The 27243-nt window shown below is 36.2% G+C and overlaps 5 protein-coding genes across 6 annotated transcripts; 1 reads left to right on the top strand and 4 right to left on the bottom strand.

Moving 5' to 3' along the window:
* Positions 1 to 338: 338 nt before the first annotated feature.
* LOC105952412 (proline-rich family protein) lies at positions 339 to 3909 on the bottom strand. Of its 2 annotated transcripts, none has more exons than XM_012975956.2 (7): positions 3348 to 3909; positions 2414 to 2466; positions 2212 to 2257; positions 1936 to 2013; positions 1194 to 1304; positions 999 to 1078; positions 339 to 819 (listed from the first exon to the last, which is right to left on the bottom strand). In XM_012975956.2, exons 1-7 carry the CDS (start codon positions 3819 to 3821, stop codon positions 708 to 710), a joined length of 954 nt encoding a protein of 317 aa, XP_012831410.2. In that variant the 5' UTR covers positions 3822 to 3909; the 3' UTR covers positions 339 to 707. The 2 variants fall into 2 exon arrangements, with proteins under 2 accessions (XP_012831410.2, XP_012831411.2); XM_012975957.2 differs by having other exon boundaries at positions 1194 to 1301; positions 3348 to 3906.
* A 1231-nt stretch (positions 3910 to 5140) lies between these two features.
* On the top strand, positions 5141 to 6048 carry LOC105952341 (putative germin-like protein 2-1). The gene is made up of 2 exons (XM_088813739.1): positions 5141 to 5317; positions 5415 to 6048. The coding sequence occupies exons 1-2, from the start codon at positions 5200 to 5202 to the stop codon at positions 5948 to 5950; spliced, it is 654 nt and encodes a 217-aa protein (XP_088669865.1). The 5' UTR covers positions 5141 to 5199; the 3' UTR covers positions 5951 to 6048.
* Positions 6049 to 6260: 212 nt separating this feature from the next.
* Positions 6261 to 7456, bottom strand: LOC148765280 (uncharacterized). The gene has a single exon (XM_088814090.1). It carries the CDS (start codon positions 7412 to 7414, stop codon positions 6350 to 6352), a length of 1065 nt encoding a protein of 354 aa, XP_088670216.1. The 5' UTR covers positions 7415 to 7456; the 3' UTR covers positions 6261 to 6349.
* A 10816-nt stretch (positions 7457 to 18272) lies between these two features.
* LOC148765279 (uncharacterized) lies at positions 18273 to 19550 on the bottom strand. Its single transcript, XM_088813666.1, has one exon. It carries the CDS (start codon positions 19494 to 19496, stop codon positions 18447 to 18449), a length of 1050 nt encoding a protein of 349 aa, XP_088669792.1. The 5' UTR covers positions 19497 to 19550; the 3' UTR covers positions 18273 to 18446.
* A 5735-nt stretch (positions 19551 to 25285) lies between these two features.
* On the bottom strand, positions 25286 to 25807 carry LOC105962662 (uncharacterized). Its single transcript, XM_088812731.1, has one exon. The coding sequence runs from the start codon at positions 25805 to 25807 to the stop codon at positions 25286 to 25288; it is 522 nt and encodes a 173-aa protein (XP_088668857.1).
* Between the last annotated feature and the right edge of the window lie 1436 nt (positions 25808 to 27243).

Genomic DNA, 27243 nt, shown 5'->3' with positions numbered 1-27243 from the left:
TTTATTTTGGTTCTTATTTAAAATGGATTTATTTAGTTTAGAAATATTTGACTATTTGACTGTTTATCAATGTAGTTGTGGGAATGGAAAGTCAAAATAGTCAACCTAGTCTGAAACCAGAGAGGAAATTTAATTAGATAAGCACAAAATTTAATGAAATTTCAAGTTAAAAAAATGGAAAATAAATAATAAAAAAATAAAAAATGAGGATTAGTGGTCTTTCCTCGAAACTTTCACTCTTTGGGAGTGGTGACTATTAATTACTCACACAAAATCAAAGTGTATGGAATTGAAACAATATTTATTCTTTGACTGGAAAAAAAAAAAAAAAAAAAAAATTAGCTCCAATATTAATTTAATTTTTTAAATAATTAAAAGAATTAAAAGATTCCCTAAAATAAAATTCAATTTCTCCAGTCAAAGAATGCAAATTGATATGAACTTCCATACAAAAAACCTTACATATACAACAAAGACAACCTCAATACTATGTTACTGACTTTAAATTACACAGTAATAATACTAGAATTGTCAAATTCAAGACCACCACAAATTTCTGTCAATGATAAATATGATGAGTTCATCCCACAATTGCTTTCTAATCTCACCGTGGCCGTTGACCGTTGACCGAGACTTCTCTAAGTAGGTGAAGGAAAATTAGCAATTCAAAGTTGTAAAAATTAAGCAAAAAGATTACGAGGGTTTCTTCAGTTTGGAGCGTCGGATTCGTTCTTGAACTGTTGCTCTACCATCGGTGGCAAGAGACAAGCTAGCCTCGTTTTGTATCTTGTAATACGTTGAAGTCTTTCTTCTCTTAGCCTGCAGAATAACGATGCAATAATTTATCAACTTGTGTCGGAATCGAGAAAATTACAACTGTAAACACCTTAATAAAATTAATGATAGCAATCCCGTATCGAAAATAATATAGAATACTGAAAATTCAAGAAAAAAAAATGATGTAAACGTGCAATGCCAGAAGGGAGGAAGCAGTTTACCGTGATCGAACCCTCTTAGCACGTTTGATATGTCTTTGTAAGAGCTCTTTCTCGGACAAGTTCTCACAAGATTCCTTATCCTGAAATTAAATGAAAGTCGATGTAATTGCTCCTTCGATTCACATGAAATATATTACAGCCAGATGCCATAAGAAGACGAAACTGGAAAATAATATCCATTTATAAGAACCAAACCTCATCTTCGTCTTCTTTGTCTCGTGCAGTTTTATCTGGTGAATCTACGATTGGCGCAGCTATGGGCGAAGGGCTGGGAAGAGATCTAACAGATTCCAGGTACAGTGGCTGCTAAAGAAGTCGAGTATCAGTAAGTTAATAGAAAAAAATAACCGGCTAAATTACTAAAAGACCACTATGACATTCTGAAAAAGCTCGTCACCAACATGTAAAACGAAATGCATATTTCCAAACAAACAAACTAGACCAACTCTAAACCAGTCTTGTAAGAGCAATAGCGTAAAAGTAGACAAGTTTTGTACATTTGCAACCCCGATCTAGAACCTCGTGTTCGATCAAACTAGACCGATTGCTGGAAAAGAGTGTTATTCTGTATTAAGGAACATATAGAAAAACGGAGACCACGGTAGAGCTGGTCGTAAACTACTATTAATAAAACACAAACCGATATTATAAATCACAAAAGGACATTGGATGAAAACCTAAATACAATGTATTATCATAATCACACAAAAGTAAGCTTGTCTTAGAGATACTGAAGATTGATGGTATTCGATAGCTAAAAGTAACCCTTCACATTTTCATGACGCATGGAAATAAAAACTGCCAAATAACTGAGATATGTATTTCGTTATCCCTTCAAAATTTTGTCGCTGTATGGATGCAAGAACTAATATCAATTGTCACATGATTCAAAATTTCACATGCCAAATGCACTCACAGAAGATATCAATAAGTATACCTGAATTTCTTCGGGATAACTATTTCTCAACCATGACCGGCAGAGACTATAAAGAGAGGCGTTATCAGATATTCGGACCTGAAACGGAAAAGGAGATGTTTTCTTGCCAACATGAGTATTCTGAAAAGGCATAGGCACATAAACGAGCAAAAATAGGTAGCATTCAAATTCAGCAATCTACTTCATAAAATGATTCTGATGGTACAAGCTATTGAATCTCTGTATGCAGAGAATGCCATCAATAAAAGCAAAATAAACTTAACAATACAAATTTACCTTCCTATCTCTGATAACTGCAAAAGCATCATCCCTGTTTCTATCTCTGTCGGAAAAAAAAGGAAAATATTTAGAGTTTCTAACAAAGGAAATTAGCACTATAATATGAAAAGAAGAGAGCGCACCCGAGAGAGAGACGTGTGTGTGTGTGTGTGTGTGGGGGGGGGGGGGGGGGGGGGGGTAGGGAGAGGTAAAACTCTACCTTAAATCTTTCTGGCCATTGTTATCAGAAATTGAACCTGAAGGATGACCAACCTAAATAATGTCCATGAAGAAGAGAAAAAAATAAAAATTTAGGTGGCATAAGAAGAATAAAATGCTTGTCTTGATGCTCTGTGCCAAATTGAATTCCACCACTGCGTTTTGGCAAATAATGCCATTGATAATCATTTAATTGTTGTAACAAAAAATATTACACACATATAAGCACACGAAAACAAATACATCACCTGTAAGTGTCAATATATCTTTTGGTTTAAGAGTTAGGTAAGGTTTGCACCTTATCGAAGTGAAGAGTAAAAAACACTCGCTAAACAGAATATAATAGCAACTACTATTAGGAAATCCAAGACATTATTAACAAATTCAATAAAACAAAGAGGGTAATTAGTTCGAATGCTCCTTTAATATTTATTTCAATCCATTTGTAAAACCTATAGGACATGTATTTGGCTGTTAACGAAAATATGGGTAGCAAAAAACTCATCTCATAAAGTCGGAAATATAGACTCCTCAAACCACAATCGGGATTTTGTACGGATTAATCCACGATTATAATTATAAAACAAACGAGATAACTTCAAATAAAAGCATGTTTTTTCTGTTCTTGCAGCTTAATTTCAAGACTTGATATACTAAAGAAACATGCTCCTTTTTCAAGACCGGCACAACAATGAAGAAAAGGAAAAGATAAGCCGCCTCAATCCCGCATAAGAACTACGATACGAAGAACTGCATTTCCACAAATATCTTAATTTCCATTGTTACATAATTGTCTTAAACTAGGAATTATATAATTTTCACTTTAGAAGAAAAATCAATTGAATGGTTAAACCTAGGTTAATACAAGACAGAGAATCTAAATCCAAAGAGACGAGGACTCATTTTACACCGACAGATAAACGGAATTGAAGTACCTTTGGGTGGAGTGAAGAGGGGATCGGAATTCCATTTACTAAAATTGGCGCAGCCGCAGCAGAACCCGGCCCGGATCCGAGAAGCGCGTGCTGTAAGTGGTTCGGCCTGACAAAGCCCGAATTGGGCTGACCCTGATCCAGGTAAGGGAACACGAACGGCGGCCGATTGGAGGGACGGCCAGTAGGCATGGCTCCAGGTCTGGAGATGAAACCACGGCCGGAGGAGGCAACGGGGTAGAGAAGCTGAGGGGGGTCCTGGGGGTGGGGGTGGGGGTGAGGGGGGCGGGGTGCTAATTGAGGGTAATTAGGGTTAGGATTTGACGGGAGTCTCGGCGGCGGCGGCGGCGGCGAGTAAATAGGATGAGGGTTTGGGGGCCGTGGAGGATATTGGAAGAGCGGTCTTGTGGTTGCGGTGGTTGATGTGACGGCGTTAGAAGTGTCCGGTGGTGGTGGAGGAGGGGTGGAGGGGGCCATATGTGACGGTGGCGGAGCGGTGGCGCGGGTTTGGGATTTTGAAATGAGTTGGGAGCTTGATTTGAATATTTAGCTGTATATATACGTATATTATAATAATACAATATAATTTAATTTATTGAGAATTTATTTGGCGAATTATAAAACAACTATTAACTAATATTAATTAATGTATATAATATTATAACATTGGCCATATATATTTCTTGAAAGTTAAAACAAGCTTATTGGCTGTATTTACTTCCATACATAATATTTTTTAATCACTAATATTTATTGATTAATTAGAAAAAAAATAACATTTTAATCAAAAAGCTCTTTGGATCCTTTAATGTATTTATTGATTTCTATAAATTAATATAATTGGGATCATCAAAATTCTATAACTTTAGTAAAATATTAAATTATCGAACTGTTAATTTAGTACGTTTATACTGAGTCGGGACAGGAAAAAATTATCATTTAAGTGAGGTTATTAAATTATCGAGCATTTAATTTATCAAGATTCCACTATGTACAATCATTCTATATTGTATTAATACAACTCTCGTATTCATTTTCCAAATACCAAAACCACTAAATTCATAGAACTTCCTCATTTCAAATTTAGTTAATTATGTTTAATATGGCTTATATCTTCTCATAGACGACGCCAATCATTGTGAACTTAGCCCACAAAAACAATCAAAAATCATGCCGACTCAATAAAATGGTTCTAACTAACAATTCGACGATTAAGGACATAATTCAACACACGCATGCACAAATCAAAAGTAAAAGCAACGGAACAGTAACAAACACAAGGATTTAAAATGGTTTTGATTGTATTCCCGTAAACCTACATCCACTCTGCAGAGAGACCGATGAATCCAATAGAAAGAACAACGATCAAACACTCTGAAATCTACTATATGCTCTGCTTTTAAGCCATCGCATGCAAATCAACTACTATATTGCTTGCCATTATTAATTAGTGAGGTAATTAAGTTAATTCCGATTCAAATATTTTAAGTTAATCACACTCATATCAACAATTAGTGTAATTTAATTTATAATATTCTAATGCTGGAAAGATGATCATTGTATCTTGAAAAATACATCTATTGGACTAATTAAACCAGCTTGATTAAGGGGTTATAAATTATAATCCCAAAACTTTAGCAAACGTAATTAAAACATAATCAATTAGACCTAATTAATTGTGTAACACATCCCATTCACATCCCTAATCTTGATTTGACTTGCTCAATCTAAGGCAAGAAATAAACGCATTAAATTAAATATTAATCCTCTATCCACACAACCTATAAATAAGTAGCTCAATCACCACCATTCTTCATCAACCAACTGAGAAAATTCCAATTTAATTAATTACAAAATGGCACAAAGTTCATTCTTCTTTTGCATTTTAGCCCTCGGTTTCTTCTTCGGCGTCTCGTACGCCTTCGATCCTCGCCCGCTCCAAGATTTCTGCGTCGCAGACCTCACCAGCACAGGTAATTATTTATTAACTAATTAATTAGTTAATTAAATATTAGTTTCATGTATATATGATATGATTGTTATTAAAATATTTATTTGTATTGGTCAAAGTGAGAGTCAACGGTCTACCATGCAAGGACCCTGCAACCGTCACAGTGGATGATTTCTTCTTCAGAGGGTTCAAATCAGCCGGAAACACATCCAACCAATACAGCTCGTCTGTGATACCAATGAACGTGGCTCGAGTGCCGGGGCTCAACACACTCGGCTTGGGAGTGGCTCGGCTCGACTTCCTGCCAGGTGGCTACCTTCCACCTCACCTTCACCCTAGGGGTACCGAGATCTTGATTGTTCTAGAAGGTCGTCTCGAGGCCGGCTTTGTAACATCGTACCCTAACTACAAACACTACAGCAAGATTCTCGAAAGTGGCGACGCTTTCGTTATCCCCGTTGGACTTGTTCATTACTTTAGAAATTTGGCCGATAAAAATACGGTGGCGTTTGGGGTTGTGAATAGCCAGAATGCCGGGATTAGTGTCGTTTCGAACGCAATTTTTGGCGCCAAACCGGCGATTAGTAGTGATTATTTGTCCAAGGCTTTTCAGTTGGATAAAAAGATTGTCGAAGAGCTCCAATCCAAGTTCTAGATATTTTAGTTATATTATTATTTCAGATTATTGATTATGTAAGTTAATTTGCAGTGTTTATATTAATCAAATCAAATAAATTGAGTTCTTTCTTTTGACCTTATTTGTTTGAGGTAATAATAATAATGTTTCATATTGCATATATAACTATTAATTAAAAATTGATATTCATTGTGTCCCACATATTAATTTTCTTATATAGATATATTTTTACCAATTTCTAAATAAAAAATGTTAAGAAAAATCTACAAAAGAAATTATTAAACAGACAAAAATTAATTAAACAGCTGAACTGCAATAAAAACCATATGTATGTACTATGATCAAATAATACTACTGCAATATACATATGCCTATTTGATGATTTGATCACAGTTTCAATTCCAATATAATTAATTATTACCAGAAATTAATCATGCAGTTACTAATTCCTGATAATTGCATAAGACCCAAATAAAACACTCCTTGTACACGAAACCCCCAACCTTCGACTCGATCGCCCTCCTGCAAATTGTTAGCCCTAACAAACTTCATCCATTCCTTTTTCAGAACAATCATATACGAACCCACGTTCCACTTCGTTAACTCCATTTCGCAGTCCCGATCCTCCGCATGCTGGTCCATCGTAAAAACCCTAAGCCCAGAATAGTAATCTTCGTTATTCACCATTCTCCGTTCTTCCTCATTCAGAGCTTCCACAAGCCTCTCACTCCGGTTAATGAATACCCGATTCAAACTCGAATTCACATCCGAACATGTCAAATCCTTTTGGAACAAGAAAACTGGGTCGGATCCTCCTCGATCTTGGATCCTCCGCTGCATCGGTGGTGGAAGTGGTGCTGGAGGCTCTTGTTCTTTCGTAGATAGTTTCTTTTTCGATCTTCTTGGAATCGGTTGCGACTTTTTCTTGATCTCCTTCTTATTAGTAGCCCTCGGCTTGTAGATTACGAGAGCTTGTGAACTGTTACAACCATCTTCTTCGAATAACATCGGATTAAAGATATTCCGTGAATCATCATCAACTTTTTCTAATTCTAATTCTTCGACAACTTTTTCTTTTCCCTTTGCCTTCCTTCTCCTCTCCCAATCATCATCGTAATTATCGTAATCATCGTTAATTACGTCGCTAATCCCAGTAATTATGTCTGCTCCAAACAATCGGAAACTCGAGATTTTCCTCTTCTTATTCATGCGATGATCCGTTTCTTGATCAACAGTAGTAATAGAACTACGGTCCCTCTTCCAAGAAGAGGAAGAACAAGAAGAACAAACCCTAGTTTTTGAATTATTAATCTGATCAAGAAACAAGATTTGATCATCTTCTTCTTCAAGGCGATGATTTTTTGTGGGGCTTTTTTCATTAACACAGAAATCAATTTCTTTGAGAAAAGGATTACTTCTGAAAATAATTAATCTTTTCGGCTTTTGATCATCCCAGAAATCGATTTCTTGAACGATCTTCATCAATTTGAATTTGGGTTTTGAAATTCTGAATTTGAGAGAGAGATAGAGAGAGTAATTGGGTTTTTTAAAGTGGAGATCGATAGGGTTTTGCATGGATTTATATATTTGAATTTCCTTATTTAGTATGATTATATTTGAGTATTGTTTTTTTAAATATTACTTTTCACCCTTAGTTAATATTTTTCTTTACAATTAATTGGTACTTCCTTAAGTATAAATTTATAAAATTAAAGAAAAACACATATTGTCTGAGATGTCAAATACACCTAGTTTGGGCTTGTGATTAAGGGTGTGAACGAACTGAGCTCTACTGTGTTGGAAGGCTCGAACTCATGCACGACGAGTTGAGATTTTCTAGCTCAAACTCAAACTCAAACTCGCATGAGTTTCGGTGACCTCGGCTCGAAAAGTATGTAAAATTATCATAAATACGCTTAAACTAATTTAGATTCCAAGAATATTCCTCGAAAATTCAAAATTTGCCCTTGCATTATCAAGGTGTATTTATAGGAGGTTTAATTATTAGAGCATATCCCACCCATCATCACCAAATCCCATATTTATCATCTAATATAGGTGTTTTTAGTCTCCCAACCTAAATCTCTAAATCACCATTACACCTAAAATTATAGTGATTTAGTTTAGTCTCCCACCCCGATCAAACTCTATATCACTATATTCCTAAATCCTATATTTTCACCAAATGTTTTGGTGAAGAAATTTTCATCTCCCACCTATCCACCATGTTACCATTTTTTCCACCAAATCCTATTTTTTCTATCAAATATAGAAGTGAAAATAGAATTTGGTGTAATTAACATCATTTTATAATTAGCATATAAAATTATTATATTAACTAATTTCATGTGATTACCAACTTATAAATATGCTTATAGTAAATATATTAGTGTTAATTAGTGAATTGGTTTTCAAACATTGTTTTAACGAGGCCCCTGTTATCTGTGAAATATTTTTTTTGGCCAAGAAAAATGTAGTAATATTTTTATGATTAATTTATGTTGTAATGTTTTTATGATTAATTTATCTTGTAAGGGTTTTAGGCAATAATTAATGAAATTATTGTTTATTTGTGTCTTATTAATAAAATAGAATAAATTTACAATTAACATTAAACTTATAATTTTGTAATATATTTGGTGAAATGCCATGGGAGATCAAACCAAATCATATTCTCTATAAATGGTAAAATGGTGAAATATTAATATTTTATTATTTGGTATAAAATTTGATGGAATACCCGATTCAAACTCGGATTCACATCCGAACATGTCAAATCCTTTTGGAACAAGGAAACCGGGTCGGATGCTCCTCGATCTTAATAAATGTTAATGTGTTATGTAGTGTTTAGCGTTCGAGCAAATTGAAAATTAGTAACATGACTTAACGAGTGTTAATGTGTTATGTAGTGTTTAGCGTGTTTTGGAGGAAAGGAATTTGCAAATAAAATTAGCCAAAATTCAATTATAATGTTAAAGAATCAAATCGAGTCAACGTTTCACCGAGAAGGATCAGCTAGCAGTTTTAATTCTCTACAGAGACATGGGAACCTACAATATTTGTTTGCGGGGCCCAATGATCGGGAGTTATGTATCGTGGCTCCCTTAGTACAATCATGCATTTCATTTACATTGAATTGTGAGAAGGTTGTTGCTGGAAGACAACCATTTTTGCCTTGTCAAGTTCATGCAAGAGAGATGGGTCTGCAAGTTTTTCTTTTTAATTAGCATTTATAAACTAATGTAGCAACATTCGATCCGAGTTTTTTTGTGGTCTTTTCATGCTTAAGTTAATTGTGTGATTGAAGTGTGGGTGCATGATGTGTTTGATCGTTATTGTTGAATGTTTTTTCAGAAACTTTAGTAAAAAGATCAAACACAAATGAAGATCCTAGGGAGTTTCTAAAATAGAAACTATACCTAAAGTTTATAAATATTTTCCTATATTTGGGATTGTTTATAAAGACTCTAACCGAATGTTGTCACACGGTAAATTAATCAAAAAAGTTAAGAATATCAAATTTATGCTTTTGTAGTTGACATATTTATTTTTGTTGCTTAAAATATTTATGTTTGTTGTAGAAAATAAGAAAATAAAAAAAATATATTTCTTTTCTAGGTGAGACGTATATTAAATTAAGATAATACAAATAAAAAATAACTATAGAAAATTTAATACACAAAGATGTAATTATAGTATGAAATAATTTATAAATTAATAAATGAAATTAATTTTATAGACCTCCTCACTGGAGATGACAATGAAATTTACGGGACTCGTTTTACTTTGAGATGTAATATTTTGGTTTAGTTGTTTCAACATTCAGAAACTTGATGGAGCTACATGACACTAGCAAACTATAGACATATTCGAAACTAATATAAAAAACCGAGCAAATGCATCAGATTTCCATTACTTTACGCTGCCAACAAGCATATACCAACCCACAAAAACAAAAAACTACCGGGTCGACCCCAAAAAAATTATATAATCATGGTTTATCTTGCCTGTTAAGGATGTTTTTTTTTTACGTTGCAAGCTTCAATCCAATAAAATAATTAGGTTTCATTAGATTATTTAATCTTATCTTGGCTAATCTTATCTTACCAACCAAACTGGCCTTATAATAATAACAATCCTAATTATATTAATAGAGTTGAAGGAAAAAAAAAAAAAAAAGAGAGAGAGAAAAATACCAATTGACTTGTCCGATGGAAAAAAACCATCGGGAACGTGTCGAACTCCTCGTCCAGCTCGTCGGGGTTCACCGCCTCGGCCCACGACAGCTTTGAGTCCATGTGGGGCGGGCCCCGCTGCCGGAGCCGATAGTTCCACAGCCCTATAAGGAAGCCGTATAGGAATATCGTGGGGAGTATCAACTCTGGGTAGCAAATGAGTATCAAGAACAATACGTGGACTAAAACCGAAGTCGTAGGGTTTTTCCAACGGCAAACGTCGGTGAACCACCGGTTGGTCGAGATTATACCAGATAAGAGCGACATTATCCGGAAGAAATTCGCCTTGCGAGTCGACGTCGAGCATGTACTCGATGACCTCCTTTTTGAGGCCGAGCCGAGCCGCCACGATGGTCATGGCTTGGTACCTGAGGTTTTCGACTTTGTTTACGGTGAAAGGGTGTAGGTAATGCATCTTGGGGAGGAGAGGGTGTCCGTAGACGGTAGATGTGTATCGTGTGAGCGAGCGAGAGCGTCGTGAATTGGACGGCTAGTTGAAAAACCTAATGAAAAATAGGTTTAACTAAAATGCTAAATCTCGTCCATCCAAAGTTCCATTATTTAACTAAAATGCTAAATCTCACACTAAAATTATTGAATTTTATTTTCTCACGAAATAACACACAACCATCACACACAAAACCATGGTTGGTGGGGATGATGGTGGTGTTGTTGTTGGGCGGCGGGTGGGGTTAGAGGCTATGCTTTGCTTACGTTTTTCTTTTCATTAACTAGGAACCTTTCTTTTTTTAAGAAGATGTTAATAATTATTAAATAAATGTTAATTAATGTTTTAAAATTGTTTAATATTAAAAATACTTAATAAACATTGTATGAATATATATTAATACTAGATACTTAAAAATTATTAATAATAAGAAATTATTTAAAAAATGTTCAAGAGAATCGTGGAAATTATTTAAAAAATGTTGAAATGAGAGAAAAAAACTTTTCAATTTGTTTTCATTATTCAGTAACTTTCAGTGCGAGATTTAACACCTCCCCGTTATGTAATTAATCCAGCCAATTTAAATGCCTCAATCAATTTAATACTTATTTTTTGTTAAAATTTATTAAAATACATTTTACAAAAATAGATTTAATATATGCGTTTATTTCTTCTTCGACATTAACATTCTCTTCCACATGACGAATTGAAGTATAAAACCCTTGAAGTACAAACTTTGTTTTTTAAAAGATATTTTTTATTTCAGTTACTTGCATTATTTTGTCAATTGTATTTTCTTGAATCACTTAATTTTCTTTGTCTTTAAAGTTCTTTTTTTAAATTAGCAAGCTTATTATAGAAACAGGGGCGGATGGTAAGTATGTCAAGGAGGGACTGTTGATGGTTTTAGTTGCAACTTAAATGATTGCATTTTTTTTAACTCATCAATATTAATATTTATATCAATATCAAAAAATTAAGCTACATTTTTTTACTTAATTTAGGTTTTTTTTTACTATGTTGCTCGGATGTTTAGCCCCCCATCTAAATGTCCTACGGTCCGCCCTGGATAGAACACTAACTTTTTTGAATACTAAATATTTAAAATTATAATTATGTATTCTTATTGATGCAAGAGCTATTATTTTTATCTGAATACTCATTAAAAGTAGAGAGATCTTGTTAATACAAAAAATATCTAACTAGGCCCATTTGCTCTTTATTGCGCGTCTGCCTTAAAACAATGGGTAAACTCCACTTTCCACCCATTATTTTGGCTCTATATCACTTTACCCCCTTCTACTCTCGATTGCATCGATTTGTCCTCTTGTACTTGAAAAATATCTCAATGTAGCCCTTGCCGTTAGTTTTCAGACATTTGACCTTGACACCGTTTGATCTAAGTCTGAAAATTACAAAAAAAATACCCCTCTCAGTTTAAATAATTATTGAAAAATATCTCAATGTGTTGGTCCCGATACATAAAACGGGTAGTGAATTTAGTAAATTGGTTGAACAAATTAATTAGTGAAAATACGGAAAGATTAGCCGAGGCGAGTTGACTCTGTCCTTAAGACGAAATTTCCCCGCAACGGTGCTAACGGATTAAATGGAAATCGTCTCCCAAGATACAACGGCTAAACTTGGAATAGGAGCACTCCAAATCCCAAGTACGACGAACTGTACTTTGTGTAGAACTTTTCGAGAGAATCTGTGAAGGGTAGGCTTAATATGTAGTAGGCTTGTTTTTGGATTGAAGTGAGGAATTTTGGGAAAGTTATGGTCTATTTATAAGGTTCGAAAAGTAGTGTCCTTTGGAGCAAAAATGTACCTTTTATTTGAATGGTTGCACCATTTCGAGTTGAGCCAATTGGGAGTGGTTGCACCATTTCGAGTTGAGCCGAATGGTTTGCATTGGTTCGGCCGCACCAATTCAGACCAGTCAGACCAATCGAGATGGGCTTCGAGTAATAAGGGCCCAATGGATTAAAAGCCCATGACCTAATGTTTTTGGCCCATCCCAATATTTTGATATATATACAGCTCAGTACTTCTCTACTTTTCCAATGTGCGATAACTCAAATCCCACTTTCCTTATATTTTGGACTAGTAATTTTTTCATTCACCACAAAATTGGTTCTAATCCAAAATTCATTTATATACTCAATTAGACCGTACAATAACCTTGATAAAAAATTGTTCATGACTCAATTTTTAACCAATTTTCCCAACAATCCCCCACATGAATGAAAACGAGGGCGTCGATTCTCTCTAGAGTTCCCGCGAATAGTATTGCATCGGGATAGGTAGCATATAGCTTTGAACCTTCCGTAGTGGAGTTACATCGGATTTACTAGGCTGAGTAGTGAACGCGATGTCTTGAACTGTCAGCCGTTCGTGTAAACCAAGACAATGCAACCCACACAATACTATTCTCACATTTCCTTAGTTCTCATGATTGTGTCCGTTTTGGCCATGGACACACATCTTGGATTCATAAGTGTTTGTCAAGTTTTTGAAGCGGCCCTCACTTCATACACTTACATAGGTGATCTCCTATTAAAGGTATCCTGCCAATACCTCACCTTTTCTTATAAGGTTTTGGAATCATTAAAAGCTTTCGCTTATCCTTTACCCTCTCTGCAGGCAGCACTAATGTCTATCACGGGAATGAGTTGGAAATATATTATTCCATAGGAATATATACTCCTTAGTGCATCACTGAACTTTCTTAGCTTAGTTGTCCCTTTTGAACCAGTTCTTGGGATCTCCAGTCAGCATGGTTGGGTTACCACCAAGATTGTCCTTAATTTATGGGTTTTAATCTCACTCCCCTAGACAGGCAATATGTTTGATCTCTTTAGTTGACTTTTAGTCGCGGATCCGCTATTAACCATTGATTTTCATAATCAATGTTATATTATTTCCTTTGAGATCAATTGCTTAATGGTCTTATGTGTACGAGTGTATCGATACTTGCCATTATACATGTCGTTTGTGCCCTTAACGTAACCGATTGGTTATCACAATTTATTCATAATTGTAGACACCGACTTAGTCCAACACGGAACATCCTCCAATAATTTTATGAAGTTTATTCAACTTCTTTTCTAACCTTATCTCAAGTTATACATTCGAATTCGACCATGAATCGAGCTATTCAATTTTGTTTGAGGATTTCCAAGATACATAATCTTAGTGGACTCATACATCCAATGTTCCTTCCTAATACAATTGGATATTTTCTTTAATGTAATCCATTTAAAGACGATACTTAGATTACCTAAGAACCCTTATAATATCATTGAATAATTATTTATTTTGGAATTACATATTTACTAGTTTGCAATTCATTATGCTGCCAAACTATCCAAAAATATTTGTAATTGAACCATTCTTCATCATTATTTTTGGCAAGGTAAACCCTTGGTCTTTAGATAACTAGATCAATTTTCTAGTAGTGTCTCAACATGAGACTTTCAATAAGACTATCTTTGTCTTAGTGATTTTAATCTATAAGATTACATCCTCTAGCCCCTCGTCTTTTGACATCAAAAATTTTATTTTTACTTTTCCAATATTTTCTCAACGTTCAAAATAGTATCATGATCACTATCTCATGATTATAATGTCGTCTATGGACATATACTTCCATGTGCTTTTAATATAAACACACTAGTCACACTCGTTATTACGAGAATTACTAACACAATTTTATCAAATATTACTTTAGAATATTTCCATAGCTATTTAATTTAGCTTGATATTACAATGTTATAAATAATCAAGATTTTTCCATAGCTATTTAATTTAGCTTTATTGGACCACTCTTAATCATTTCTTTGAATAGTCCATCAAAACCTTAATGGTTTACTACTTGGAAGAAGACAAACTAACTTCCACGTACATTCTTCCAATGTAGACAATATTTCAATAATTGTCCTTTGTTCATTTTATAACTCATAAATTATAAAATCAAATCAAAATCAAACATATTGATTTTCTTAGTCATCTTGTTGTATCTTGGTTGTTCATCACTTTGATGATTTACCAATCACACATATTTTAACTTGGTTGTTCATCACTTTGATGATTTACCACTTAGACATTTATTAGTTCTCTTATTTAGAACTTATTTATTTTCTTATTTTACAAGAAAAATATAATGTAATTTGCATCAAGAATGACTATCTTATGCACAATCATTATTTGCATATTCAATGAATATGCTTAAGTATTTTATCCACTTAACTATACTAGGCATTGTATATTAACTTAGGTATTTTTTTTTTTTTTTTTTTTACTTTTGCCTAAACACCCCCACATTTCTAAATATTAATGTGGTAGCTCGGGATATCTAATTTCCCCCACAAATTCTAGAGTATGTATTCTAGAATTTATCAATATAATATCCATAAACTTTTTCCAGAAGTTTTGGTTCTCATTTTTAATTCATTTGTCAAAGTTAGCACTTTCCAACTTTCATTCATATAACATTTAAATGCTTTGAAATCCTTATTTTTATTTTATTAATAAGGATACAATGTAATAAAATACATTTCTTCTTTAGTTAGAAAAATATTTTGGATCACCAATATGATTTAATTACAAAGTATTGTTTTTCTTTCTCTCAAGAAAGCACAACAAGAAAAATCTTCTCAAGATACTTAAATCTTGTCAACAATTAAGATAATAAGATTTCTTCTTTTTCCTCAAAAGAGAAAATTCGTCAAGATACTTAAATCTTGTCAATAAACAAGAGAATATTAATCTCTTCAAATGGTGGTTGATCTCCACTATTCAACATTAAAGTTAGAATATATAAATTCTAATTTTAATCATTCATAATTTAGGATTGTATGTCCTAAACATGCTGTTCAAAATTCAGCCAAATCCAACAATTTAATTCTACAAAACGACCTCTTAAGTAAACTGCTCGAATTTTATTTCAACAAAACATCCATTGTTGTTTACAACTATTTCGGATCTTTGAAAATCAAAATCCGATCTCATCCATTCACATTGTAGATCATCATCTTGCAAATGTGATATCATATCGAACCAACGATTCGATCTTCTTTTATGTTCTTGAGACAAGAACTACTCATGTGCTCTCATAAATTGAACTTCTCTTTCTTTCTATTTCATTTCAATCATACTTTTAATTGTACTGTAGTATGATTCATATATAAAACATAGGTACAACAATATTATAATAAATATAATATATGTGACCACGACTTTCATACTAGTTGATCATAGAAAGAAGCAATACTAGTTGATCATAGACATAAACAATAGATCAAGCATACTTTATCAACATATACATAGTATGCACACATGAGTACATAATAACATCATGTTTGGATATTATTTCATGGCATAAATTAATTCATGTCCAACATAGTTGATTTATATAAATATATAGTACTTGATCAATATGTGTCCAAGCAATTACAAAATTCTAAGGAATTGGTATGGCTTACGAAAATAATAATATGTATAATAATGTTCCTCTTACTAAGTAACTCATACTTAATAAACGAGACAAGTCTAATCGTTCATAGACAATAACAAAAACGTTAATAAGATCACGTACTCACAAATTTCATATAACATATTCGGAAATCAATCAATTGAACGGTTCCACATCAAATGAAAATTGGGAGAAAGCTAATCCCGTATCAAACTATATGCAATTTATGCAAATAAATATTGCATTTTCATGAGAAATGTCATGCGGTTTATGATAAACTTATTCAAATAATTAACACATACCCTATCACTTTATTTCATTTAGGATAAAAATATTTATATCATTAATGTACATACACAAACATAATGAATATCCATTAAGCATATATATTGTATATGGTTTACCATGATTCCACATAGAAAATTAAACTATCATGCAATAATCCACCATTATATCATATAGCATTATCAATATATTTCACAAATAGATATCTTATAATTAAAAAGCGTACCCGATAAATTATATGTTCGTCAATTCAAGATATTGTGGGTAGTACCAAATCGTGTCAATATTATGGCAGTGCTGAATGATTTATTCATATCTCTTCCGTCCCAAGTCCGATTTTGTTGATTCAATATGATCCGAACAGCCAACAAACTTTTCTACAACTTTTATTTTTTTACGTTTTCTGAGATTTGGACTGGATCATGATTAAAATAAGCCTCGAAGTCGGAATAGAAGTGCTGTAAATTTGCACCTACAATGGAACCAGAAAAAAAATATTAAATAATATTCATGAATCAAAAATAATATAAAACCTCATTATTGATCTTCAATTCAGTCTTCCTTCATCAAAATTTCGTGCATTGGACATTGGTGATGCGTTAATATGCGACGAGTTGCATTGGTCACGAACGGTTGTAATTTCTTATGAAAAGGTGCATCGGCAGTTCTGTCACCCTTTAGTATTTTCGTCATAACTTCTTCGTACGATCTCCGATTGTGACGATTTAATATGTTCTGGAAAGCTAACTTGATTATCTATAACTTTTGTGAAATGTTAATTTGCCATATTCGGACTTTAAAACCTTCGAAAATGGGCAGGAACGTGGACTTCATGTTCTGTCCGAAAATGAACTTTCTCCAATTGTATTTTGTAACTTCTTGATTTTTGGCAGACTATCTTCTTCTCCATCTCGTTTACCAACGTGTGCAGAAAACACAATTTGCTAAATCACAAATTTTCGTCTTAAGATTGTTGGTCCCGATACATAAAACGGGTAGTGAATTTAGTAAATTGGTTGAACAAATTAATTAGTGAAAATACGGAAAGATTAGCCGAGGCGAGTTGACTCTGTCCTTAAGACGAAATTTCCCCGCAACGGTGCTAACGGATTAAATGGAAATCGTCTCCCAAGATACAACGGCTAAACTTGGAATAGGAGCACTCCAAATCCCAAGTACGACGAACTGTACTTTGTGTAGAACTTTTCGAGAGAATCTGTGAAGGGTAGGCTTAATATGTAGTAGGCTTGTTTTTGGATTGAAGTGAGGAATTTTGGGAAAGTTATGGTCTATTTATAAGGTTCGAAAAGTAGTGTCCTTTGGAGCAAAAATGTACCTTTTATTTGAATGGTTGCACCATTTCGAGTTGAGCCAATTGGGAGTGGTTGCACCATTTCGAGTTGAGCCGAATGGTTTGCATTGGTTCGGCCGCACCAATTCAGACCAGTCAGACCAATCGAGATGGGCTTCGAGTAATAAGGGCCCAATGGATTAAAAGCCCATGACCTAATGTTTTTGGCCCATCCCAATATTTTGATATATATACAGCTCAGTACTTCTCTACTTTTCCAATGTGGGATAACTCAAATCCCACTTTCCTTATATTTTGGACTAGTAATTTTTTCATTCACCACAAAATTGGTTCTAATCCAAAATTCATTTATATACTCAATTAGACCGTACAATAACCTTGATAAAAAATTGTTCATGACTCAATTTTTAACCAATTTTCCCAATAAAAACCATATGTACTATGATCAAATAATACAACTCCAATCTATATTATATATAAAACTAAGATACACAATCAAAGTTTTCTAATTAGGGAGATTGAGTCCATAATATTTTATTAAATTTCAAAATAACCCCACTTACCATATTCATCCATATTACAAAAGAAATCATTAAACAGACAAAAATTAATTAAACAACTTAATACTGCAATACTGCAATAAAAACCATATGTATTATGATCAAATAATACAACTCCAATATAACATATGCCTATTTGATCACAGTTCCAATTGCAATATAATTAATTATTGCCAGAAATTAATAATTATGCAATTACTAATTCCTGATAATTGCATTAAGACCCAAATAAAACACTCCTTGTACACGAAACCCCCAACCTTCGACCCGATCGCCCTCTTGCAAATTATTAGCCCTAACAAACTTCATCCATTCCTTTTTCAGAACAATCATATACGAGCCCACATTCCACTTCGTCAACTCCATTTCGTAGTCCCGATCCTCCGCATGCTGGTCCATCGTAAAAACCCTAAGCCCCGAATAGTAATCTTCGTTATTCACCATTCTCCGTTCTTCCTCCGTCAGAGCTTCCACCAACTTCTCACTCCGGTTTATGAATACCCGGTTCAAACCCGGATTCACATCCGAACAGGTCAAATCCTTTTGGAACAAGAAAACCGGGTCGAATCCTCCTCGATCATGGATCCTCCGCTGCATCGGTGGTGGAAGTGGAGCCGGAGGCTCTTGTTCTTTCGTGGATAGTTTCTTTTTCGATTTTCTCGGGATCGGTTGAGATTTTTTCTTGATCTCTTTCTTATTAGTAGCCCTCGGCTTGTAGATTACGAGAGCTTGCGAATTGTTACAACCATCTTCTTCGAATAAAATCGGATTAAACGTATTCTCCGAATCATCATCATCTGCTGCAGCTGGTAATTCTAATATTTCTAATTGTTCGACAACTTTTTCTTTTCCCTTCGCCTTCCTTCTTCTCTCCCAATCATCATCATAATTATCGCTAATTACGTCACTAATCTGAGTAATTATGTCTGCTCCAAACAGTCGGAAACTCGAGATTTTCATCTTCTTATTCATCTGATGATGATCAGTTTCTTGATCAACAGTAGTAATAGAACTACGGTCCCTCTTCCAAGAAGAGGAAGAACAAGAAGAACAAACCCTAGTTTTTGAATTATTAATCTGATCAAGAAACAAGATTTGATCTTCTTCTTCTTCAAGGCGATGATTTTTTGTGGGGCTTTTTTCATTAACACAGAAATCAATTTCTTTGAGAAAAGGATTACTTCTGAAAAGAATTAATCTTTTCGGCTTTTGATCATCCCAGAAATCGATTTCTTGAACGATCTTCATCGATTTGAATTTGGGTTTTGAAATTCTGAATTTGAGAGAGAGATAGAGAGAGTAATTGGGTTTGTTAAAGTGGAGATCGATAGGGTTTTGCATGGATTTATATATGTATATGCTGTATGTATACATGTATTTGTGTATGTATAGTGGAATAAGGCAACTTCTTGAAGTCGTATTCAAATTAGGGAAACGACAGCGTATTGTGAACTATTAGGAAAGTTTTATGCCAACTAAGTATGAACGAGTTAATTAAATCAAATTAACTATTATAGAATCTTTCCAAATTATTGATTACTTAATTATTTTTGACGATTTTACTTATACTACTAGATTTTGTGTCCTTCAACATAATTATGAAAATTTGAATTTCCTTATTTAGTATGATTATATTTGAGTATTGTTTTTTTAAATATTACTTTTTACCCTTAGTTAATATTTTTCTTTACAATTAATTGGTACTTCCTTAAGTATAAATTTATAAAATTAAAGAAAAACACATATTGTCTGAGATGTCAAATACACCTAGTTTGGGCTTGTGATTAAGGGTGTGAACGAACTGAGCTCTACTGTGTTGGAAGGCTCGAACTCATGCACGACGAGTTGAGATTTTCTAGCTCAAACTCAAACTCAAACTCGCATGAGTTTCGGTGACCTCGGCTCGAAAAGTATGTAAAATTATCATAAATACGCTTAAACTAATTTAGATTCCAAGAATATTCCTCGAAAATTCAAAATTTGCCCTTGCATTATCAAGGTGTATTTATAGGAGGTTTAATTATTAGAGCATATCCCACCCTTCATCACCAAATCCCATATTTATCATCTAATATAGGTGTTTTTAGTCTCCCAACCTAAATCTCTAAATCACCATTACACCTAAAATTATAGTGATTTAGTTTAGTCTCCCACACCGATCAAACTCTATATCACTATATTCCTAAATCCTATATTTTCACCAAATGTTTTGGTGAAGAAATTTTCATCTCCCACCTATCCACCATGTTACCATTTTTTCCACCAAATCCTATTTTTTCTATTAAATATAGAAGTGAAAATAGAATTTGGTGTAATTAACACCATTTCATAATTAGCATATAAAATTATCATATTAACTAATTTCATGTGATTACCAACTTATAAATATGCTTATATTAAATATATTAGTGTTAGTTAGTGAATTGGTTTTCAAACAATGTTTTAACGAGGCCCCCATTATCAGTGAAATATTTTTTTTGGTTAATTTATGTTGTAATGTTTTTATGATTAATTTATCTTGTAAGGGTTTTAGGCGATAATTAATGAAATTATTGTTTATTTGTGTCTTATTAATAAAATAGAATAAATTTACAATTAACATTAAACTTATAATTTTGTAATATATTTGGTGAAATGTCATGGGAGATCAAACCAAATCCTATTCTCTATAAATGGTAAAATGGTGAAATATTAGTATTTTATTATTTGGTGTAAAATTTGATGGAATTGGTGGGAGACTAAATACACTATTTTGTCATTAAAAATAGAGAAATAGTAGAATGGTGTGCTACGGATGGAAGATAACACCATTTTTTCACAACAAAAAATAGGATTTGGTGGAAAAATGATGTTACCATACGCTCATTAGGAGAGTTGGTACCTAGCCTTTACCAATAGGGTAAAGGTCTAGGGTTCGAATAGAAAAAATGGTGTTGAGGGTGGGAGATGCTCTTAGGGGTGAATTGCAATATTTTTAAATAATATAAAATATATCCATTTTGCAAATATTGTAACGGATTTTTTTTATGAAATGCAATTTACGGTTAGAAAATTGCTATTTGCGCTTTTAACAAAACCCCCCAAAACTTTTCAAGAAAATCCAAAAACCCCCAAACTGCAAATAGCAAAAAAAAATCGAAAATTCGAAATCAAGCTTGAAGAATGGTTGAGCTTCGATTTTTTGATGTAATTTCGATTCTTTTATGTGTAATATGCATTGGGTAGGTCGATTACGGAACCAATTTTCGCAAAAAAATGTTGGAACGCCCAAGATGGGTGCCCAAAGCGTGTACGGAAAAAAAAAAATTGCACTAGACGCCCAACTCGGGCGCCCAAATGCAGCTTGCACGCCCAACTTGGGCGTGCACTGCATGAATGGGCACCCAAGTTGGACTTTTACGCGTTTTTTTTTGTGGGGGGGGGGGGGGTGGTTTGGATTTTTTTGAAAAGTTTTGGGGTTTAGAGAAATAAAGTGTTTTTTTATTATAAATCCCAAAACTAAGTCGGGGGTTGATCCGACGGAAACCCCTCCGACGCTCAAGTCAGATGTACGGATCATGGAAATAGTAGAGAGAATCAAACTCTAGATTACTTGTGAATAATGGAACGTACCTTAACAAATGAGTAAAACATCTATTTATATGTAGTTGAGTGGGTTGGGCTTACTTTGTTGGGCCCAAACCTTATTTTGAAGGTGCTTGGGCTTTCGTATAGTGGGCCTAATTATTAGGCGAATTATGGAGCCCATTGAGTCGGCCCAATTAGATATATCATTCTGTTAGAAACATTGACTCATCGTTAATTTGAGGGGATAAACGTAATTTCGATTAATAAGAGGAGTAATTTGTAATTTAATCTTGGCATACATATATGTTTATGGAATGGTTATGTGTTGAAGTTACGCTTCTCTTCTATTTTTCTTTTTTCCTCTCTGCCGATTTTAGTTTATTGTATAATCTTCTCTTTTCAAGATTCGTCCTCTGTTTGATCAATGATGATGATTCACTGTTTTTAGACATTACATTTACAGGTTTATTTATTTATTTGAATATGCATGCACATATATAATAAATTTAGGTCTTTTAAATTATACGCTTAGTGAAATACAACGGGTAATTATTAAATGTTAGACAAATGGATCTTTGGATTGTTCCCAATTAACAAATTAATAGCATTTCAATGAATTTAGTCGACGAGCAAAGTAGTACTTGATTTTCAAATTTACAACATTTATTATATATAAAATTATTAGTCTATACCAAATTTTCTTTTCTTTATGGATGTTCGAAAGTATATATTTTTTTTATTATACCTTACAGTCCGTGCACTGCACGGGTAAATTACTAGTTTAGCCTTAATTTAAATGTCGTCGCACTACTGAAAATGTTAGTGTAGTAGACTAAGATCGTACTCGAATTTATTTCAAATAAAAAATTGGGGCAATTTGATATACATTCCGTAAAATCCAATTTCATTAATTATAAAATCGTTACAATTAATCATAAAATCACCTTAGCATTGAGATGATTATGATATAAAATAATTATATTAGAGATGCTAATTAAATATACTTATCAAGTATATAAGATTAACATAAAATTTCGATTTTTTTTTTTCTTCTAACAGAGATAATAACTAAATATATATTTTTTATATGAAATAAATAAAAACAGTGACATCTGAAACAAAATTCAATCCAAGCAACTCTCAATAAAACATGTCATAGAATCGTAGCAAATGAAGAATAAATATGAAAGATTGTTATGATTTTTACCCAAATATCTAAGTGTGCGTAATGTCACGGACTTGTTCCCTCAACAACGAACCGTGCGGTCTTAGCTCCTTCTCGCCCATCGCGATAGCTAAGTCAGCCTCTCCCGAATGTGTTGCGAATACTTAAGTGATGGAAACGAAGAAAGAAATTAAGAAGACAAGAGAATAAGAAAGTACTGCTTGAGTGCTTATTGTATTTCTTGGATTTTGTTGGATTTGTTGGATGATTACAAATGAGGATCCTACCTCTATTTATACAAGACCACCTCCTCAATGGACGGTGGAGATCGATATGATCTAACGGTTGGGAGTGGAACACTCCAAAGAATCCCTAAAATGTCTCTACCTACCACCACCTACGTCTACCTACCTCTATACATTTGGGCCAACTTGGGCCTAACCCTATTTGGGCTAAATCTTGGACTCTTTAACCTCCCCAACCCAAGGAAAATCGGCAAGGGGTTGGGTCAAAACTAGCGGGCCGTGACATCCTCCCCCGCCAAATTCGGCGACGTCCTCGTTGCCTCGAACAAGTGGAGACGATCTTGAAATTGCCACAAGTCTTCATTCGTCTCCCATGTTGCCTCGGACTCGGGTAATCCCTTCCATTTGATGAAGTATTGAATACTCGGTGGAACTCCCCTACGTTGCTTCAATTGTCGGCCGAGCACTTCCTCGATCTCCTTATCGTATGACTTAGTCATGATGGGTGGTGCTCGGTGCGACTCTCCTCGGCTCGGGTCTTCCTTGTCTTCGTGATAAGGCTTCAACATACTCACATGGAAGACCGGATGGATTTTCAAAGAACTTGGAAGTTCTAGGCGATATGAAACTTTACCGACCTTGGCGATCACCGGGAATGGTCCTTTGTACCTTCGCACAAGTCCCTTGTGCATGCTCCGCAATGCCTTGAATTGTTGGGGTAATAGTTTCACCATCACTTGGGCCCCAACGTCGAACTCCCGTGGTCGCCGTTTGTCGTCCGCCCATTTCTTCATTCGTCGCCTAGCCTTCTCAAGGCATGCTCGGGCTAAGTCGGCTTGTTCCTCCCACGACTTAGCCATCTTCAATGCTCCGGGACTCCGTCCGTCGGTTGCCGTAGCCAAAGTATGTGGCGTAAGTGGCTGTTGTCCCGTTGCAAGCTCGAATGGACTCCTCCCTGTGGCTTCACTCCGTTGCAAGTTGTAAGAAAATTGAGCCACGTCGAGGAGCTTCGCCCAATCTTTTTGATTGGCTCCCACGAAGTGCCGTAAGTAGCACTCGAGTAGGGCGTTCACTCTCTTCGTTTGCACGTCAGTTTGGGGGTGAAAACTCGTCGAGAAGCAAAGCTCGGACCCCAAAAGCTTGAATAGCTCCGTCCATAATCGCCCCGTGAAGCGTGGGTCTCGGTCGCTTATGATGTTCCTCGGTAGTCCCCAATACTTGACGACGTTCTTGAAAAAGAACCGGGCTGCCTCCTCCGCGGTGCAATCCCTCGGGCAAGCTATGAACGTCCCGTACTTTGAAAAACAATCTATCACCACCATGATAGATCCGGCCCCCTCGGACTTCGGCAAGGCGCTAATGAAGTCCATTGAGATCGACTCCCATGGTCGCCCGGGGATTGGGAGCGGCTCAAGTAACCCTGCCGGCTGTTTATTCTCCACCTTGTCTTGCTGGCACACAAGACAAGTCTTCACGTATGCATCGACACTGTCCCGCATGTGAGGCCAAAAGTAGGCCGTCTTGAGCAACGCCATTGTCCGTCTTTGGCCCGGATGCCCCGCCCACTTGGTGTCGTGGCATTCCCTTATGAGGTCCTTCCTCAAGCTGCCCCACTTCGGAACGAAGAGTCGCTGCCCCTTTGTGTAGAGTAGGCCGTCCTCTACCCAAAATTGCCTCGTCTTGCCCTCCTTGACGAGTCGGATTAGCTCCTTGGCCATGGGATCATGTTCGAGCCCTTCTCGGATCATGTCGGCCAAGTTTCCCCTTGTTGAGCTATTGGCTGCGAGTTCGGCCTTCCTACTCAATGCGTTGGCCACAACATTCACCTTTCTCGGTTTGTATTGCAACTCGTTGGCATAATCCACCTCCCTCCTAGGTGGAAGTTTGTTGGGTAAAGTCGGTGGCATCACGTCTTGGTTGGCCTCCAAGACGGTTTGGATGATCGGTGGCACGTCCTCCTCTTTGTTGACGGGTGGGTTGTCCTCCTTTAAAGCGACTAAAAATGTCGGCTCGCCCCGTCGAACTCCCTTGTCAACTTGTATGGCCGACAGTTGCCTTGGTTACGTGCTTTCTTCCTTAGTGGGGCTGTTGGTGGCCGGCACCATGCAAGTTTTCCCCTTCTCTAAGTTACAAACTGAATTAAAACAAGGCATCGGGATAGCCATTACCTTGCGGAAGAAGTCCATGCCTAGCACCACCTTGAAATCATCCATCGATGCTACCGAGAAATCAACTTGGCCCTTCCAAGTGCCTAAGTGCAGCTCCGCGTCTCGTGCTACACCATTGAGCGGTTGTGCCTTAGCGTTGACGGCCTTGAGCCAACCGTCTCGTCTGGTCCCCTGTAGGCCAACCTTCTTGGCCTCGTCCTCGGTGATAAAGTTGTGGGTCGCTCCCGTGTCCACCATCACCTTTGCTGGGGTACCGTTGATGCGGGCCTCCACATATATCAGCCCCTTGCTTGATGTTGCCGGCATCGGATTAGCCTTTAAGGCGTTCAGAAGTTGGAGCGATCCCATGTTGCCTAGCCCCTCGTTTGTGCCTTGCTCGGTCTCTTGTCGTAAAAGTGCCGACAATGACCCCATCTTGGGACATTGACTCATCGCGTGCGGCCCCTTGCACACGAAGCATCCTCCCTTAGGCACAAACGACTTCTTCTTCTCTTCAAGTTGTTGGTGTGAGGATGGCTTGTCTCCTCCCCTCGAGGTCGACGCTCGCCATGGGTCTCGGTTATCTCGATGGTCCCGACCATGATTGTCCCGTCTCTCTCCTCCGCCTTTAGTCGGGTTCCACTTCTCTTTTCGCAACGGCTCTCTCGGTCAAAGACTCGGCGGCGGCAATAGCTTCATCGACGGATTTGATGTCTCGTCGGTGGAGTTCTTGATTGGCCCAGCCTTGTAACCCATCGGTGAAGTGGAAAAGGAGATCCTCCTCGGAAAGGTTGGGAATTTGAAGGGTGAGGGTGGTGAACTCCTTCACGTACTCGCGGATTGAACTTCGTTGCTTGAGTTCCCTCAACTTCCTTCGAGCCTCATAGACGACGTTCTCCGGGTAGAAGTGTCGCTTGAGTTCCCTCATGAACTCTTCCCAAGTATCGATTCGGCAAATGCCTTTCTCGATATCGGTGTGCTTTCTACGCCACCACAACATAGCCGTATCGGAAAGATAAAGGGAAGCAGTTCTTACCTTAGTCGTCTCGTCGACTAGACCGATACCCTCGAAATATTGCTCCATCCTCCATAGGAAGTTCTCGACTTCCTTGGCGTCCCTTACGCCGTTGAATCCCGTTGGCTTCGGGCAGTCCACCCTTGGACTCGAAGTAACGCCAGCGCTCCCATTAGCGGCGGCCTTTTTGCACAAGGCCAAGTCGTCGCGCATCCCCTCGATGCTCTCTTGGAAGGATTGGATGATGGCCTCCAATCGATCCAACCGTTCCTCTCGCAACGTCTCATTGTCCCTAAACAAATCGAGTTGCTCGGCGACGTGATTCTCCAACACATCCGTATCGTGCTCGAGCTTCTCGAATCGTTCGCTAAGCTCCGCTATAGCGACGTTATTCTCGAGCCTCTCGAGTCTTTCGCCATGATCCGTTAGCACGGCCTCATTAACGGTACTCTCCCCACGAGCCTTGCTGTGGTCCCTCTTCTTCTTGTTGTTTACTTGGGCCTCCCTGCCACGTCCCTCGGTTACGTACGAAATATCTTCAACGTTCGCCATCGTTGAGAATTCGATCAACACAAAGCCCTTAGCCGGGCTCTGATACCACTTGTCACGGACTTGTTCCCTCAACAACGAACCATGCGGCCTTAGCTCCTTCTCGCCCCTCGCGATAGCTAAGTCAGCCTCTCCCGAATGTGTTGCGAATACTTAAGTGATGGAAACGAAGAAAGAAATTAAGAAGACAAGAGAATAAGAAAGTATTGCTTGAGTGTTTATTGTATTTCTTGGATTTTGTTGGATTTGTTGGATGATTACAAATGAGGATCCTACCTCTATTTATACAAGACCACCTCCTCAATGG

This window comes from Erythranthe guttata, chromosome 14 (assembly GCF_056151865.1).
Source record: "Erythranthe guttata isolate IM_541 chromosome 14, IM_541, whole genome shotgun sequence".
NCBI classification, from domain to species: domain Eukaryota; kingdom Viridiplantae; phylum Streptophyta; class Magnoliopsida; order Lamiales; family Phrymaceae; genus Erythranthe; species Erythranthe guttata.
This window is presented reverse-complemented; position numbering and strand designations above follow the sequence as displayed.

Coding starts and splice junctions, on each gene's coding strand:
- LOC105952412 (XM_012975956.2), bottom strand. CDS start 3,821: ATGGCCCCCTCCACCCCTCCTCCACCACCACCGGACACTTCTAACGCC. Junction 2,014..2,211: donor CAGTTATCAGAGATAGGAAG/GTAAATTTGTAT, acceptor TTTCCGTTTCAG/GTCCGAATATCTGATAACGC. Junction 1,305..1,935: donor GTTATCCCGAAGAAATTCAG/GTATACTTATTG, acceptor CGACTTCTTTAG/CAGCCACTGTACCTGGAATC.
- LOC105962662 (XM_088812731.1), bottom strand. CDS start 25,807: ATGGGGTCATTGTCGGCACTTTTACGACAAGAGACCGAGCAAGGCACA.
- LOC148765279 (XM_088813666.1), bottom strand. CDS start 19,496: ATGAAGATCGTTCAAGAAATCGATTTCTGGGATGATCAAAAGCCGAAA.
- LOC105952341 (XM_088813739.1), top strand. CDS start 5,200: ATGGCACAAAGTTCATTCTTCTTTTGCATTTTAGCCCTCGGTTTCTTC. Junction 5,318..5,414: donor CGCAGACCTCACCAGCACAG/GTAATTATTTAT, acceptor TATTGGTCAAAG/TGAGAGTCAACGGTCTACCA.
- LOC148765280 (XM_088814090.1), bottom strand. CDS start 7,414: ATGAAGATCGTTCAAGAAATCGATTTCTGGGATGATCAAAAGCCGAAA.